The sequence below is a fragment of the Gracilinanus agilis genome, chromosome 2 (assembly GCF_016433145.1).
Source record: "Gracilinanus agilis isolate LMUSP501 chromosome 2, AgileGrace, whole genome shotgun sequence".
In the NCBI taxonomy this organism is placed as follows: domain Eukaryota; kingdom Metazoa; phylum Chordata; class Mammalia; order Didelphimorphia; family Didelphidae; genus Gracilinanus; species Gracilinanus agilis.
This window is the reverse complement of record NC_058131.1, coordinates 444,520,691-444,540,111: the sequence shown is the minus strand read 5'-3', so window position 1 is coordinate 444,540,111 and position 19,421 is coordinate 444,520,691. Positions and strand designations below refer to the sequence as shown.

The following is a 19,421-nucleotide window of genomic DNA, read 5'->3' as shown; positions in this document are numbered from 1 at the left end:
CCCCCCCCCCCCCCCCCCCACTGGTGGTCAAGTAACATATTAAACTTGGTTTGTAGGATGTTACTGAGTTCTTCACAAAATTTCTTTACTTCTTCAACCACTGAAATAAATGTTACATATATATATATATATATATATATATATATATATATAGCGCATGTAAGCTATAATTATCTTTATATTGGTCTTTTTAAATCTCCAGCACGTAGGATAATAATACAAACTTCAATGAGTCATTTCTTTGTCTCTTTGGTTAAAAAAAAAACAAAAACCTTCCATATAGTTGTAACTTCTTTGTTTTTTATTTCACAAAATGAATGTCAATATAAATGAAGAAGAGTTCCTTCCAGAGTGAATTTAATAAAAATCAAACCTTATAAATACTTTAAATTAAGAGTTTGGAGATAGATAGTGTTGAGATTGAGTGAAGAACTGAGAGTAATGCCAAACTTGTGAACAGATGATTGGAGGTATTGTAATTAACCATGTCAGGAAATAGGAATATTTGGAATTAATATGAGTTTTGTGGGAAAATATAATGAATTCTGTTTTGGATGTGCTGACTTTCAAAAGACTATGAAATATCCAGTTTGAAATGCCCATATGTCTATGATATGAGACTGGATCTTAGGAGAGAGCAGAGCTGATGAGGTCACCAGGCCAGTAGAAAAAGGACCAAGGACAGAGCCTTTATAACCCCAACAGGTATGAAGAAAATAAAAAAAGATGTTGATACAAAAACCAGAGGATAGGTTGGCCAATTGTGTGATTGGCTCAGAGAAGTCAAGAAGGTTGATCACTGGTAATTTGGAAGAGAAAATGTCAGTTGAAGTATGAATTCAGAAAAAGACTGGAGAAAGTATTTTCTAGGTGTTTGGCTGAAAAAGGGAGGAAAGATATAAGATGGTAGCTTGAAGATATGATAAGACTGAAGAAAGTTTTCTTTTAAAGATGTGAAAATGTGGTGTTTTTTGTAAGCAACAGAGATGAAAAGTTTAAAGGTTGGGAAGATGACATATTGTTAGCTTAATAATTGTTAGCACAGTATCGTTATAAAAGTGTTTTAGAAGAACAATAAACTGAGCCCAGAATTGAATAGTTGGAAGATAATAAGAATGTCATTTAGAGCTGGGGGGGGGGGGGAAAGATCTTGACCACCCTACTACCACCACTACCTAATGAAGGAGTTGCTTTAAATTATTTTGGAATATATGAGTTCTTTTCCCTTTTTCCTTATCTCCTTGGAAAAGACTTGGCAATATTTGTTGAGTCTACAGGTGTCCAGTTTTATAACTCTATGTATAATTCCAAATTGCTCTCCAAAATGATTGGATCATTTCACAGTTCCATCAAATTGTGTATTAGTGTCCCAATTTTTCCACATCCTCTCCAACATTTGTCATTTTGACTTTTTGTCTTTTTAGCTAGTCTGATGGGCATAAGATGATATCTCAGAATTGTTAATCCCTTTTTAAAAAACAAAACAAAACGGTATTATCCTATTAATGGTTGGAGAAACATCACATAATAGTGAAGCGTGAAACCACAGCTAAAAACAAATTGAATTTGTAGCCAATTTGAAAGGCAAAAAAATATATGTATGGTTGATATACATGACCTATAGCCATCCACTTGCTTCAAGAAGTGTCATGGAGGCAGCTGGGTAGCTCAGTGGTTGAGAATCAGGCATTGAGATGAGAGGTACTAGGTTCAAATCTGACCTGAGACACTTCCTAGCTGTGTGACCCTGGGCAAATCACTTAGCCCCATTGCCTAGCCCATACCACTCTTCTGCCTTGGAACGATTACATAATATTGATTCTAAGACGGAAGGTAAGGATTTTGGGGGGGGGGAGTGTCATAAAGGCATTAACAGACTGGATGACTTGAAAGGAAATAGGTTTGCCATGGAGTAACAGAAGTTTTCTATAAATATTCAGTAGAGGTTCAATACCCAGACATAATCAATGACCGCTCAGGAAGAAAAAGCTTGAGTTGAGGTATGCTCTATTGGAGAGAGCATACACACTGATGATATCATAAATCTCTCAAATTATGTATTCAACACTTCCTGTCCTAGGTATTCCCCACATATTTATGGGGAGTGGCGAGCTTTAAAGTTATCTTGAGTGTAGAGGGCAGAGAGAGAGAGAGAGAGAGAGAGAGAGAGAGAGAGAGAGAAGATACACATATACATGCACACACATATTTACTCTCTTAGAGCATTTAAGGTTAACTACCTTTTAACTTTAACATTAATCAAAAATCTAATTAAGTGCATTTTATGTAAAAATAGTCCCTTTATGTGAACTTCTTATATTAAGGACATATATTTGCATTATATGATTAGTGTTCTTGCAATAAACTGCTTTGGAGTACGAACTTTGGCAAAATCTCTGACTGTAGCTTGATGATAGCCTTTCCTTTGGTCTTAAACCCAGTTGATAAATTTAAGTCTTGCTATTTGCTGTGAAAGTTATTACAAGATTTATATAATTTTTTGTATGACTGTTCCTTCACATTCTTTACCAGTGGTTGGTTCTGTCCACTCTTTTCCTTGCCTTCTGAATTCCTTTCTTTCCTTTCCTGTAGGCCCTGATGTTCTTTACATTGGCCCTCTGAAAGGTGAGCCATCAGTAAATCTTCTTGGTCTCTGTTAACTTTCTTGGCTTCCATTCTGATTCTTTTTAAAACTGAAGTTCTTTTCAGAATTCCCTACAACTTAATTCTGTTTTCAAGGTTTCCAATCATATACATATTCATCAGTAAGTATAATTAAAGTAAGTTTCATAAATCTTCAAGACTGGCAAAATGGTTTGACTCTGAAAGAAAATGTTAGTATTCTATGAACATTTGTGAATAATTGGCGATAAAAATTAAAATTCTCTACCTCCAACTCATTACTTATTTTCTATTATTTATTAGGAAGCATATATTCAAGCCCAGGACTTTATAGTAAGACAATGACTCCAACTTATGATGCTCATGATGGAAGTCCTTTGTCACCAACTTCAGCTTGGTTTGGTGATAGTGCTTTATCAGAAGGCAATCCTGGTATACTTGCTGTCAGTCAGCCAATCACGTCACCGGAAATCTTGGCCAAAATGTTCAAACCACAAGCTCTTCTTGATAAGGCAAAAATAAATCAAGGGTAAGTTTATACCCTTTGTAAATTATAAACTTTTCATTGCATAGGAAATTTTAAATAAATATAAATTTTAAATAAATCTGAGTTTTTCCCCCACTGTCATTGTTGTTAACTTATAGATGGCTGGATTCATCAAGATCTCTCATGGAACAAGATGTGAAGGAAAATGAAGCCTTACTACTCCGGTTCAAATATTATAGCTTTTTTGACTTGAATCCAAAGGTACACAGAATCATTTCATTTCTTTCCTTTTTCCTTTTTCCTTTTTCCTTTTTCCTTTTTCCTTTTTCCTTTTTCCTTTTTCCTTTTTCCTTTTTCCTTTTCCTTTTCCTTTTCCTTTTCCTTTTCCTTTTCCTTTTCCTTTTCCTTTTCCTTTCCCTTTCCCTTTCCTTTTCCCTTTCCCTTTCCCTTTCCCTTTCCTTTTCCTTTTCCTTTTCCTTTTCCTTTTCCTTTTCCTTTTCTTTGTCCTTGTCCTTTTCCTTGTCTTTGTCCTTGTCCTTGTCCTTGTCCTTGTCCTTGTCCTTGTCCTTGTCCTTGTCCTTGTCCTCTCCTCTCCGTGATTTGCCTAGGGTCACACAGTTGGGAAGTTGTCTGAAGCCAAATTTGAACCCAGGACTTCCAGTCTCTGAGCTTGACTCTCAATCCACTGAGCCACCCAGCTCCCCCCTCAGAATTTATTTTAAAGGGAAGAGCCATTTTATATTATTAATATAGTGCAAAAGAGATTTTACAAATCAAGTCTTGAACTGTGCTTTTAATGTAAAAAAAAAACCCCAACACAAAACCAAGTATTTTTCTAAAAATTCTTTTGATATATTTTTACTTTATCTCTTTTTCCTAATTCATTTATTCAATTCTCATCCCTACCACACCTCTAGTATTTACTTTTTCCCCCCTTCAGTAATGTGTTGGTTTTTTTTTCCCGAATGTATGCAATATAATATTTGGCATTCATTTTCTAACAATTTGAATTCCACATTCTCTCAGTAAAAAATTTTATTAGTTATACATGTGCTATCATTTAAAACATTTCCATATTTATCATCTTGTGGAAGATGACACATTTAAAAAAATAAAAACAAACAAGAAAAATTAAAGTAAGGAATGGTCTGCTTTGATTTACATTGATTTCTTTCTTTAGAGGCATAAGTCCTTTGGGATTGTCCTGAATTGTTATTCATTATTCTCAGTATTGCCGAGAATAGCCAAACCCTTCACAGTTGTTCATTTTAAGTCTTTCTGTTACTGTTCTGCTCACTTCACTCTTCATCATTTCATGTTGGTCTTTCTAGATTTTTCTGAAATCAATTCTTACAACACAGTAGTATTCCATTACAATCATATAGCCATTCCCAGTTGATGGGCACCTCCTTAGTTTCCACAAAACTTTTTTCCCCCCAATTTTACCAGATTTTATTATAAACACCAGCATATTTCATGTTTCTCCTTTTGATCACATATAGGACTTTCTCCTCTCCCCATCCTCCCATTCCCCCCCCCCTTTTTTTTTTTAGTACACAGCATGAGACACAGCTTTGGGGCTTTAGTAAGAGGGAAAAGGGCTTTTTTTGATTGGGTGTATATTAAAAGGTTTGGTTGCCAGGGAATTGAATCAATCCCCAATTAAAGAATAACCTCAAATCAAAATGACTTTTATGGAAGTTTATTTACAAATGTGGAGAGGAATAGGAAATAAGGAAATGTAAGTAATCTAACACACTCCATAATTTGCTCCCAATCCCCTAGTTTGACCTAGGCAGATCTAATTAACCCTCTGCAGAGGGAGTTTCAGCTTTGAGCCCAAGGCCAGAAAGTCAGAGGGTCCCAGAGGGGAATGAAGCAAAAGCTTCAGTCACAGAGTCTCTATTGAAAGGGAAATTCCTTAAGATAAATTCAGGAACATTCAGTCTTTACACTCACCCTGTGGAATTCCAAAGGAAAGATTTAAGAGCAGTTTCACCAAGGTCTCAGGGTTCTCTTCCTCTCTCCCTCCCTCCCTCCCTCCCTTTTTCCGTTTTTCCCTCCCTCCCTCCCCTTTCTCACTTTTCATTCTTTTGTGTATTGGTTGCAAGGCAGAAGAGCAATAAGGACGAGACAATAAGATTAAATGGTGGTGATTTTTTTCCCCCCTTAGATTCCCCGATTCATTGTGGTGCATTTTCTACATCTCCCAATGGAAGGAGAACTTACTGTATACTTCTTCCCGCTGCTTTCTCATTCAGTTTTGAGTGTATTATTGTTATTCTTCTATTTATATTGTTGTATTCATTATGCTTATTGTTTTCTACATCTGAATGTGGGGCCTAGTGTTTAGGGAATTGTTTAAGGCAGTGATGGGCCCTTGGGGAATAGTTTGCCCATCTCTGGTTTGACCAGTTAACAGCTTTACTAAGAATGTATGGTCTACTTTACCACAACTTTTCCAACATTAATTGTTCCAATCTTTTGTCATCTTTGCTATTGTGTTGCTGGATGTGAGCTGAACCCACATGATAGTCTTGATTTATAATTTTATTATTAGTGACTTGGAGAAATCATTAATTCAATATGATTAATTGTTTAGGATTCTTCTTCTTTTTAGGTTTTTTTTTTTTTAACCCATACCTTCAATCTTAGAATCAATATTCTATATTGGTTCCAAGGCAGAAGAGTGATAAGGGCTAGGAAATGGGAGTTAAGTGACTTGCCCAGGGTCACACAGCTAGGAAGTGTTTGAGGGCAGATTTGAACCCAGGACCTCCCATCTCTGGGTCTGGCTCTCAATCCACCAAGCCACCTATCTGCCTCCCTGGGATTTTTCTCTTGAGGAATTTTCTGCTCGTATTATTTGACCACTTGTCCATTGGTCTTAGAAAACATCTTTTAAGAGTAGATTATTGCTTATAGTTTGTATGGGAATAACTTTTTCTTATTTTTTTTTTTTTGGAGAATGTGTTTTGGTCATTCTGTTTTAACCTTTTTTAGGGAGTTTAGAATTTTAAACTTAAATTTAAACTTCTGTACCAATTTTTTGTACCAGTGTAATTCCAAATTCCTACCAAATACTGCAGAATGCTGCTTTTTATGAAGATTTTTTCCTGTAGTCATTCAAAAATCACTTATGATTTTGAAGTTGTATTGTAAATGCAAAATTTTATTATGCTTATCTCAACTAGAGAACACATAATTTGAGATGTTATTCTCAATATAAAATGCCAGCATTTTGTTTCTCCAACAAAATTAGGATTAGGGCCAGAATCTGGCTTACAACTCATTCATTATGGAATGATTCTTCTTTGTCCCACTGCTCATATTCTTACATACTTCAAACAGTTAACTTTTTACTAAAATAAACTAAGCCTGTAATTTTATTGGTTTAGGGAATTTTTTATATTTAAACTTCTCCCAATGAAAATCTGAAACTATTCTGAAATTTGCCTAAGATGGCATCTAAGATGATGCTTTCTTGGGGCACTTAGGGTTTATGAGACTTATTAAAAATCTTATAGCCTGTCAGTCAGAAGCAGATCTTGAAATAAGACTCTTACCTATTCCAAGGTGTACTCTCTATCTACTGTGTCTGTTTCACTAAGATGTAAATATGTAAATGTGATATTAGGAGCACAATTCAGATATTACTTATACATATGTTTACAAAAATAAGATAAAATATAATTTGTAGTCATATGAATTTTTGGAGATAATTTTAATTAATGAAACACACTGACTTTACATATATGCTGAAATTTTAATTGACTGACAAAATTGTTACTCAATTTGTATTTAATTAAAATTAGTCATTTTGATTTTATTTTGATACATATACATGTACACATATACAGAAATTTACAGAAAGATATGTGCCAATATTTTAAGATAAATGTTTTAAAAATTATTATTCTTTTAGTAATATGATTGATTAAATCAATATATTCTTATAGCCCATATTCTGATAAGTTGTAATGGTAGCTTTTTTCAAAGGTCTGGCATGTTTTATGTCTCTGCTTTTTCACATTTTGCAATGACTTTACAAAAAACTCATTCATTTCTTATTCATTTTTCCATTCTAAGGTGATAAGCTACTTTTTTTTTTGTTTCTGGAAGTCAACAGTTATTAAATATTTTTTAAAAAAGGATATTTTAATTTACTAAGTACATGTAATATCAGTTTTCCACATGATTTTTGAAAGTTATAAGATCCAAATTGACTCCTTCATTCCCTATCTTTTTCCTTCTGGGAGATGATAAGCATTCTGATCTGGATTATACTTGTATTATCATGTAAAACATTTAAATAAACAATTCTGAAAAGGATAGGTTTATGCTAATATTTTAAGTTGTACTTCTGTTACCTTAAGCCACATTTTTTCATGGATTCATGATCAAATTTCACCTAGGGAAAAATAATAACTAAAGCAAAATTTAAAAAGCTATATCAAGTTTCAAAACAACTATTAATACTCACTTTAGCCATTCAAATAGTTAAATGGTTTGTATTGAATAAAAATGAAATAAAACTTTTAGATATAGAAGTGTTTATTAGATAATTAACTTTTAAAATTTTGCTAGATTTTTTTTTTCAGTATATTCAATCTTTTACAAACACCCAAACCTAACAAAATATATTTTCTCCCAAAGAGTTTATCAATAAGACAGAAAGAAGGAATATATTTTTTAGCTACTTAACTGGCTTTTAAAAATTAGGTTTCTTCAAACTACCAAAAAACTTTTTTACAGAATTAGAAAAAATTATAACAAAGTTCATCTGGAAGAACAAAAGATCAAGAATATCAAGGGAAATAATGGAAAAAAATGTGGAGGGGGACCTAGCAGTACCAGATCTTAAACTGTACTATAAAGCAGTGGTCATCAAAACAATACGGTACCAGCTAAGAGACAGAAGGCTAGATCAATGGAATAGACTGCGGTAAATAACCTCAACTATTTAGTGTTCGATAAACGCAAATATCCCAGCTTTTGGGACAAGAATCCACTATTTGACAAAAACTCTTGGGAAAATTGGAGAACAGTATGGGAAAAATCAGGTCTGTATCAGCATCTCACACCTTATACCAAGATAAATTCAAAATGGGTAAATGACTAAATACAGGGAATGAAATAACGAATAAATTACGTGAACATAGAATAGTTATCTGTCATATCTGTGGGAAAGGAAGGAATTTAAGACCAAGCAAGAGATAGAGAAAATTGCAAAAGGTAAAATGAATGATTTTGATGACATCAAATTAAAAAGGTTTTTTACAAATAAAACCAATGTAGCCAAAATTAGAAGGAAAGCAACCTACTGGGAGAACATTTTTATAACAAAGCACTCTGACAAAGGTTTAATTTCCAAAATACATAAGTAACTAAGTCAAATTTACAAAAAAATCAAGCCATTCCCCAATTGACAAATGGTCAAGGGATTTGAATAGACAGTTCTTAGATGAAGAAATCAAAACTAAAAATAATCACATGAAAAAATGGAATTATGCCCCAATATACAACAATAAAAACAACAAAAAAAGGGCTTTAAAAGAATACCTTCCTTTTGATCAAGCCATACTTCTGCTGGTTTTGCAATTCAAAGGGATAATATGGAAAAAAATGTGTACAAAAATATTTATAGCTGCGTTCTTTGTGGTGGCAAAAATTTTTAAAAATGAGGGGAAGTCCCTTGTTTGGGGAATGACTGAACAAATTGTGGCATCTGATGATGATGGAATATTACTATTGTGCTGAAAGGAATGATGAACTGGAGGATTTTTTTTTTTTTACCCTTAACTTCTGTCTATAGGTGGAAGATTGGTAAGGGTGGGCAATGGGGGTCAAGTGACTTTCCCAGGGTCACACAGCTGGGAAGTGTCTGAGGCCAGATTTGAACCTAGGACCTCCTGTCTCTAGGCCTGGCTCTCAATCCACTGAGCTACCCAGCTGCCCCCTCCGAACTGGAGGATTTTTATGTAAACTGGAAAGAACTCCAAGAATTGATGCAGAGCGAAAGGAGCAGGACCAGGAGAACATTGTCCTGATACGTTGTGGCACAATAGAATGTAATAGATTTTTCTACAACACTGAGGAATTTATCAGAAAGAATGGTATCCACATCCAGAGAAAGAACTGTGGGAGTAGAAATGCAGAAGAAAAACATATGATTGATCACGTAGTTCAATGGGGATATGATTGGGGTTTTGGCATTAAAGATCACTCAATTGCAAATATGAATAATATGTAAATAGGATTTGGGAGGGAAGAGGGGTGGGAAAAATCATGAATCGTGTAACCATAGGAAAACACCCTAAATTAAATAAGTAATTAAAATATTAGGTTTCTGAGTTGGTTCTATCATACATTTTTATTTTGAATATGCTAAATTTTCTTTCATTTACTTCAGTATGATGCAATCAGGATCAACCAACTTTATGAGCAATCCAAATGGGCTATTCTTCTAGAAGAAATAGAATGCACAGAAGAAGAAATGATGATGTTTGCGGCCTTACAGGTAGGGGAAACAAATGACTTAGTTAACTTTTTTTTTTTTTTTTTTTTTTAAATTTTAAACCCTTAACTCCTGTGTATTGACTTATAGGTGGAAGAGTGGTAAGGGTAGGCAATGGGGGTCAAGTGACTTGCCCAGGGTCACACAGCTGGGAAGTGTCTGAGGCCAGATTTGAACCTAGGACCTCCCGTCTCTAGGCCTGGCTCTCAATCCACTGAGCTACCCAGCTGCCCCGACTTAGTTAACTTTTAAAAACTGTAATAGTGATCCTAAATACTGTATTCTTAGCCTTTTGCTATGAGTATTATATGTAGAAACAAGAAATTATAAAAAACCCATAGGTTTAAAAAATCATTAAATCTGACTATTATTTGCTGATACAATTCCTAGACAGGGTTGGATAATGGTGTATAAAATGTAACATGCAAATTTGTAATACCTCCCTCTAATTTCTACATCATTATTACACTATAACTTAATTCAAAAGTAGATCCAGGTTATATATGGGAATGTGGCTATTCTTTGTCTCTTGCTGATCAAATCCTAGGGAAAATCTCACTTGATTGAATAGTTTCTACATTGAAGTATAAAGGTGGATCAGGAAACAGATTTTAGCTTTCTGAAAGATGCAGAAATTATTGTTCTGTGTTAAACATTCTATGTTTTCTTCCTAAAGTTATTTATAAGCCCTGAACCGCTTATTTTTATATGGGTCCTAGGTGATACAGTGGATAGAGTACAGGACTTGGATCAGGGAGACCTTAGTTCAAATCCAGCTTCAGATTGTCATCTATCACCTTTGTCTGCCTCCCTTTCCTCATCTATAAAATGAGGATAATAATAGATCCTACCTCCCAGGGTTGTTGTGAAAATAAAATAAGATATCATTTATAAAATATTTGACATACCTTAAAGTACTATAGAAATTCTAGCTGTTATAAGTTATTTGTCTATTTTACCCTCCCCATATGCATTACAAAATGCTTTGCAAATTTTAAAGCACTATGTAAATGATCACTATGATAAATTCTTTGTCTGTTTCTTGCTTTACCCCTATGCCCCCCTACCCCAAGAAAACAAAACACTAATGTGCATAAATATACTTATATGATGTGTTTAGGGCCTTCATCTTAGGGCTTCATTTCTTACCCTAAAATTCCTGAATTGATTTTAAGTTCGTATTCAGTTAGATATAAAAAAAAATTGGTAAATAAAAGTTTGAAATGAAAACATTTATATATTTTGGAAAGAAAAACATGATTGTATATGTGATATATATCTATAATATTCTCTTTTAAATTTTAAATTAAAATTCTTTTAAATGATAAGGAAATTTTCATGTTTAATTTCTTTTTAATTAATTTGTATTAAAATTCCCAAATATCTCCCAACCTCATTGTCCTCCTTGCACAAGAGAAGTCATTTAACAAAGAGATATATGGTTTTTTCACATTCAGTTTTGTTAATTATCTTTAATTTTGAGGATTTCCCAATTGATATTTTATTGAGGATTTTTAATATGCTCTTCTAGTTTTTAAATTGTACATTCAGTTCATAGATCTTTTCTTTCTCTATTTTATTCATATAAGCATTTAGAAACAAATTTTCTTCTTAATTTCTCTTTTTAGTATCATATCAATAAGTTGTCAATCATGTCATCAGAGAATCATTTGAATAACAGTGAAAAAGAAGTTGATGAAGTAGATGCTGCCCTCTCCGACTTGGAGATTACTTTGGAAGGGGGCAAAACATCAACTATTCTGGTAGGAATGAATTTTGTTTAATGAAACAATGTAAAATTGATTATGAGTTGTTCCTTTTTTCTATAGAATTTTGTGAGACTAGGTATGTTTGAAGTATGTGTGTGCGTGTCCATCCATTCTGTGCCAATTAAAAAAAAAACCCTCACAATCTTTGGTAAAAATATGCATTATCAAGTAAAACAGAACCCTTGGTCATATCCAAAAATGTATGCCCTATTCTACATCTTGAGGCCATCACCTTTTCTTAGGTCTGGATAGTATGCTTCATCATTTGTTTTTTTTTAAATCATGGTTTGTCACTGCACACTGATTTAGAGTTCTTACAAGGTATGAGGCTAAGGGCTTCACTTAACTTTTTAGGCTCAATATATTCATTTGTAAATTGGGGATTATAATACATGTGCAGTACTTCACAAAGATTATATAAAGCACTTTACAAACCTACAGTGTTAAATAATTGCTAACTATTATTATTGTATTATTCTCACATTATCTTTAAATGGAGTTCATGTAGAAGTGAAATTGAGACAAGTTACTATTCTTTATAATGTTTTTTTCACTATGTAGCAAATGGAAAAATAAATGACTATTGTTTGTAAATAAGTAAAAATATAGCAGAGTCTATTTTCTGTGAAAGCATCTTCAACACACTGTCAGTAGCAGACAGAATGATGGAGATAATATGTAGTTTTCTGCCATCAGTGTGAAAACTTTTCACTACATGTAGAAAAGAGGTTATAAGTATTAAGTATAGCCACATCTATTAAACACATAAAAATTCTTATGGTTTTAAAGCCTTCCCAATCATCCATTCTTTTATTTTCAATGTTCTTTAGACTATTTAGAAGATGGGGGGGGGGAGAGAAAGATTGTCTTTTGTAATTGAACAGAAGTATTGGAGAGTAATTCATAGGTTCACAGAAAGCCTCCTTGTTCCAATTCCATTAAATTATAAGACAATAGGGATGATATGTAACTCATTCTGTTCCCATGCAATTTTGATTACTTCTGTTAGGTCTTTATATTTTTGAAAGCTTTTTACTCCACATAGGTTGGAAAGTGAATATTTTGTCTGACATCTATAATTTCTTAAGTTTTCATGCAATTGTGGACAACAGTTCAGTTTGTGATAATATTCTGGCTCTAGTACAGTTTATTGACTATGAGCTGTCAAGGATATTTTGAGGTATGTAGTTAATGAGTCAGTCAATATGTATTTATTTAGCATGTTTTAGATAGCTGGCTTTCATTGCTGGAAATAAAAAGAAAAGCTAAAAGAAGTCTTGGCCCTCAAGAAGAATATATTCCAACATGGAGTCAACATGTCAATAACTAGGTAATATAATATATATATACAGAATAAATGGATAATTTTAGAAGGGAAGCCATTAGCAGGTGGGGGAACTAGGAAGACCTCTTCTAGAATATAGAATTTGAGCTGAATCTTGAAGGTAGTTATGGCAAATTAAGAAGTTCGGATGAGAGGTTTAGCATTTTTACTTACTTCCTCTGGACAGGTGTTCATTCTTTTTATCTTGCCATCACCTATAAATTTACACATTCAAAAGTTCTGAAATCTCCTTATCTAACCATAATCTACTGGCTTTTCCTTCTACTTTTCCCTTATAAAACTTCATTGGCACTGAGACCTCCAATCTCTTGATCCCTCAGTTCTTTCCCAATCCATCTCCTCTACAAACTAGCCATTTTCCCTTCTTTTCCCCTTGACTACTTGGTGAAGCACTTCAACTTGACACTGTCTTCTTCTCTGGAATCCCTAGTCCTTTATTATCACTGTTTTCTTCTAGTCAAGTTCTCAGCTTTATGTAATTTGCTTTGTTCACTGTCTTTGCTCCTGCACTTATGCTGCAGAAGCATACTTATATCCTTTTACTTATTCTATCTCATCTCCTCCAGCAGTTTATCCTTTATATATCTTTTTAGAATATAAATTCCTTGAGGGCAAAGACTTTTTTATGTCTTTGTATCTCCAGTGCCCCTAACATGGTGCCTTTTGTGTGAATGGAATTAGCTCACCCTCATTCATTTGTGTAGACTCTAGCCACCAGAAATAATGTCACCCCACCCAACTTAGAATTAAGTTGGGAGGGGGCGGTCTGTTACCCAAATGTGATAGTAAGTGACAAATCAAAAACAAGGGGCTGCTCTTTGGGCAGTCCAAAACAGTGTCAAGGCTGCCATTTGTCCACTTGAAATTGAAGGTGGATGCAGGAAGTGACAAAAAGATGCTATCTTTTAAATATGATGGTAACTTCCTGTGGAGGGAATTGGTGCTTTGAACTTGGTGTTGAAAGATCCTTGGTGAGACCTCAGACTGCTTCCCTTTGAATTGTCATGTGGGTAAGTTAGGCTGACTCTCTTTCTCTTCCCTTGGTGTTTCTGGAGGCTCTAGCCTTAGGGAGGCCTCTCTTCTTGGAGGAGGCCTTGTGGCTAGAAGCCTAGTTTAACTAACCTCTGTGCCCCTCTGCTGGGTTCGGGCCTCTGGTCGGGGCCAGAGTTTCTCTTTCTCAATTTCCCTACCTTCAACCTTCTTAATTGTTAATAAATCACCATCAAAGTCATCCTGACTTGGGTCTATTTTATTTTGAAATATACTTAAATGATTTTTGGTGACCACACCTTAAATATCTAGTTTTCCCCTCTTATACTTTCACATCACATGTGCTTAATAAATACTGGTAGATTAATTTGATCAAATAATATTATCAAATTTAGTTAAGAATTTAACAATTTTGAAGTACTATTATTTTACTTTATATCTCTTTATGGCTTGTAGAACTAACGAGCCTCAAATTTTCACTGTTAACTTACTCTTCTATTTTAGAAAAGAATCTTAACATTTAAGGGAGTACAATTCATGAAACTACACTTTTTCATTTTATAGCCAGGAATTTATAAACATTTATATGAAATCCTATATCTCAGTTAATTAAAAAAAAACTTACCTTCAGTTTTATAAAATCAGTGCTAAATATTTGTTCCAAGGCAAAAGAGGAACAATAAAGGATAGACAGTTGGGGTTAAGTGACTTGTTCAGGGTCCATTGTTATTGACCAAGACTGTATTTGAACCCAGGACCTCCTATCTCTAGGCCTGGCTCTCTATCCACTAACTCTAGAACTAAATTTCACACTCACACAAAACTGTTTTAATTTTTATTTTTAGGGAGACATCACTTCCATTCCTGAACTGGCTGATTACATTAAAGTTTTCAAGTAAGTAAAATTGCTATTTTTTGGTGCTTTTTAATATTTTACATTTGTTTTCCTAGCAGATAAATCTGTAAAATATTTGTGACAATAAGAAAAAAGAAAGATGTTTCTAATTATGTAACTATTTAATCATATTAGTTATCAAATTGACAGTACATAAAAAATTTGTTATTTCATTGGCAAAGGAACTCCTTTCAACAATACAGAATTGAAAAACTTGCATGGTGTATTAGGTTGTATTAAAGAATTGCTCCTTACCAGTGGGTTGTCTAGTGAACTCTTTTGCTATGGCAAGTCACAAAATGAAAAATACAAAATGGGTTTTAGTTCTCTTCTAGTTTTGTAGTGACAGTGTTAAGATGTCAGAAATTAGGGCAGAGGGTCATGAATCATGAATGTCCATAAACAATAACTGTTGGGATTATAACTGCAAGATATTTATGCAGTGAACAGCTAATAGATACTCATAGATAAACTAGGCAATATCAGTGTTCAAAATCATATTCCCATGAAACTGAAGACTATAAGGAAAATGTAGGTAAATGTACTGATTTTCTTCAGTAGAAGCAAGTAAAAGATTAGGGGGATTTTGTTTTTATCAGGCACATAAACGCAATAAGAATCATCATTTTATGCTATTCCTTGTAGTGCTGATTACAAATATAAATAAGCATACTATCATGAAAGTTATGTGTCAAAATTTGTTTCTAATGAGTGAAGGGACAGAGAAATTCTCCAAAGAACTCCATGAAATCATCTAAATCAAGACAACAAGTTAAGTGATTTCAGTACAAAAGTAGGCCCAAGGAAGAACCGAACAACAAAAAGCATGCTTTATTTAACAGAATGATTTAGAAAGAAGTTTTACAGACTATAAGGTACATAAGAATGGAAGGACATTATGAATTGTCTTCCAAAAAAGCTTCAGAATGTGCTAGATATGGGAAAGACTAAACAGTATCACAAAGTGTAAAATTGATTAACTTAAATACTAAAACAGTTCAGTTATTTGAAAATTCAGTTATTTGAAAGTTAGTCTTGACTAGTTAGAGCAAAGATACCAAATTCCAAGAAAGAATAAAAATGAAAAATGAAAAAAAAATTTGCAAGATCTGTATACCATTAAAAGAAACATTAAATTCAAGGAATGTTAAATGTTCATGGTTAAAAAAAAAAAAGTAATGGTAAAGACTTCATTGAAGTTTAAATAGTCGCCCCAATGAATAGACTAAGAGAGTCCAGATGCCACCTCACTCAACCACAGATTTTCTTGCTAATTAGAGGAACATGGCATCTAAAGGGAGTGTTATTATGGGGTACACACTTAAAAAAAAGTAAAACATGGGAATTGCAGTAGATTAGCAATAGCATTGCTTCAGAAACCAGTGAATTAGTGGAGAGAAAATTGAGTATAAATAAAGCTTCACATGAAGCCAGATTAAGCCATATCAATTGAGGAAGGAACATTTATTAAGCATGTAGTTAGCATAAAAAGCATTGTACAAAATACTAAGTATACAGACAAAAAGTTGATGAAAATCCTTCTTTTTAGGAAGCTCACTCTAATATAGGAGACATAAAGGACATTTCAGCTGCAAATTAGATGGAAATATGCCATGGTGCTTAGGGTACAGTGCAAACCTAATGGTAATACAACTTCTTATACGTAATTTCCACGCTTAAAATCTAATCAAATTCACTTTTCTTCCTCCTCCCCCTCCTCTGTCTGAGGAGGTTTACCTCCAAATTAAGATTTTTCTCTCCTCATTGATGTCTCTCTGAGACAACCATTTTGAGAAGGATTCCAGGTATGCCTTCCCCATTCTCAATTTGACTTCCTAGACTCTCTAAACTCCACCTCCTTTTCTTCATCTGCTCCATGTTCATGAGAATTCAAGTTTTTTAAGAGTTGGGATTATCTTGTTTGTATTTATGTATATTTGTATACATACTTGTAAGCACTTAAAGCACTGGTATCTTTGCTTATCTACCCTTTTATTACCCCTGCCCCCCCGCCCCCCCTCCATTTTATACTACTAAAGACTTTAGTGATGAGGGTTTTATTTTCTGAGTGTTGAGTAGCTGTTGTTGAGAGATGTGGTGGTGTCAGCACTTGCAGAAACGGTTATTACAAAGAGGTTGCTTTCCTGGGGCAAGAATTCAGGCATGCTGGTCTAGAATCAGGACTGACAGTATGGCTGGGACTCTCTCATTCCCAAGACTCTTAGAATTAACTGTCCATTGATAATAATTGATCTGGAGTTGGTGGTGCTAGTGCTATTTTTCCCCACAATTATATCTGAGGGAGCCAAGGTAGAAGTAGAGTTGATGCTTTGAGAGATATTGCTATTTCTAAGACTCTGCGTTCGCACTCTGGATTATTTACATCAGAGCTGTGGAGGAGGCAGTGTTTTGATTTTTCTAGCACATGCTCTTTCTGTCTTTTCCCTCAAGGTTCCTTTTAATTCAGCTAGGTTGGCTTGCCTGCCCTGTAAGTGGTAATTGGTAGGGATGGTTGGCCCTTTCTTCATAGTGCAAGCAAACTTTGTTTCATTATCTTTCACAAATAATATGCTTTTTTTCCTTTACAAATTGAAGATTTGTGCCCACCCTGCATTGAGCAGTTTTATCAGTTTACCTATTCAATCCAACTCTAGGTGCTCACATTTTCTCTCTGTGACATTTTGGTAATTCTCTCAGTATTTTAAACTATTATTATTATTATTATTATTATTATTATTATTATTATATCTGTGATCTTTGTTGCTACTATTGTAATGTTTTGGGGTGTTATGATCGACATCCATGTAACATGATGAACTTATTGATATATGTGTGTGTTCAGACTGCTGCCCTGACAATCCATTTCCCTTATCTCCCTTCTCAAGCCTTCTTATTCCCTGAGATACACAGTATTGAAGTGATAAAGTAGCAGCAGCAGCAGGGTTTAAGAGTACTGACTTCAATTTTGAAAGAAGTTCTACTGTGGGTAAAATGCTATCAAACAACATCAAGAGCCACAGAAAAACCTTTTGTGAAAGGAAGAGTCAATCAATGTGGTAGGCTTCATTGTTATTTTAAGAAATTGTCACAACCATCTTTTGCAATTGCCATCAACATGAAGCCAAGACCCTCCACTAGCAAAAGATTATGACCTCTAAGCCTTAGATATTTTTTAGCAAAAAAGTATTTTTTAATTAAGGTATACATGTATTTTTTTAAATTTTAAACATTTATTGATATTCATTTTTAACATGGTTACATGATTCATGCTCCTACTTTCCCCTTCACCCCCTGCATTCCCCCCACTCATGGCCAACACACATTTCCACTGGTTTTACCATGTGTCCTTGATCAAGACCTATTTCCAAATTGTTGGTAGTTGCATTGGTGTGGTAGTTTCCAGTCCATATCCTCAATCATGTCCACCCCAACCCTTGCATTCAAGCAGCTGTTTTTCTTATATGTTTCCTCTCCTGCAGTCCTTCCTCTGGATGTGGGTAGCGTTCTTTACCATAAATCCCTCAGAATTGTCCTGGGTTTTTGTATTGCTGCTGGTACAGAGGTCCATTACATTCGATTTTACCATAGTATATCAGTCTCTGTGTACAGTGTTCTTCTGGCTCTGCTCCTTTCACTCTGCATCAGTTCCTGGAGGTCTTTCCAGTTCACCTGGAACTTCTCCAGTTTGTTATTCCTTTTAGCACAATAGTATTCCATCACCAGCATATACCACAATTTGTTCAGCCATTCCCCAATTGAAGGGCATATCCTCCTTTTCCAGTTTTTTGCCACCACAAAAAGCACAGCTATAAATATTTTTGTACAAGTCTGTTTATCTATGATCTCTTTGGGGTACAAACCCAACAATGGTATGGCTGGATCAAAGGGCAGGCAGTCTTTTATAGCCCTTTGAGCATAGTTCCAAATTGCCAGCCAGAATGGTTGGATCAGTTCACAACTCCACCAGTAATGCATTAATGTCCCAATTCTGCCACATCCACTCCAACATTCATTAATCACCCCTTCTTTCATTTTAGCCAATCTGCTAGGTGTGAGGTGATACCTCAGAGTTGTTTTGATTTGCATTTCTCTAATTATTAGAGATTTAGAGCACTTTCTCATGTGCTTATTAATACTTTTGATTTCTTTACTTGAAAATTGTCTATTCATGTCTCTTGCCCATTTTTCAATTGGGGAATGGCTTGATTTTTTTATACAATTGATTTAACTCCTTGTATATTTGAGTAATTAGACCCCTGTCAGAGTTTTTCGTTATAAAGATTTTTTCCCAATTTGTTGTTTCCCTTCTGATTTTGACTACATTGTTTTTGTTTGTACAAAAGCTTTTTAGTTTAATATAATCAAAATCATTTAATTTACATTTTGTAATTTTCTCTAACTCTTGCTTAGTTTTAAATTCTTTCCTTTCCCAAAGATCTGACAAGTATACTATTCTGTGTTCACTTAGTTTATTTATAGTTTCCCTCTTTATATTCAAGTCATTCACGCATTCTGAATTTATCTTGGTGTAGGATGTGAGATGTTGATCTAAACCTAATCTCTCCCATATTGTTTTCCAAATTTCCCAGCAGTTTCTGTCAAATAGTGGATTCATGTCCCAAAAGTTGGGCTCTTTGGGTTTATCATAGACTGTCTTGCTGATGTCATTTACCCAAGTCTATTCCACTGATCCTCCCTTCTGTCTCTTAGCCAGTTCCATATTGTTTTGATGACTGCTGCTTTATAGTATAGTTTAATATCTGGTACTGCTAGGCCCCCTTCCTTCACATTTTTTT

General features: G+C 34.3%; 1 protein-coding gene across 1 annotated transcript in view; it reads left to right on the top strand.

Moving 5' to 3' along the window:
* FERMT2 (FERM domain containing kindlin 2) overlaps positions 1 to 19,421 on the top strand; it is a 138,163-nt gene that overhangs the window by 81,389 nt on the left and 37,353 nt on the right. The window contains 5 exon segments of the mRNA XM_044659948.1: positions 2,926 to 3,151; positions 3,268 to 3,370; positions 9,522 to 9,629; positions 11,255 to 11,389; positions 14,576 to 14,648. Coding sequence (XP_044515883.1) covers positions 2,926 to 3,151; positions 3,268 to 3,370; positions 9,522 to 9,629; positions 11,255 to 11,389; positions 14,576 to 14,648 — 645 coding nt within the window.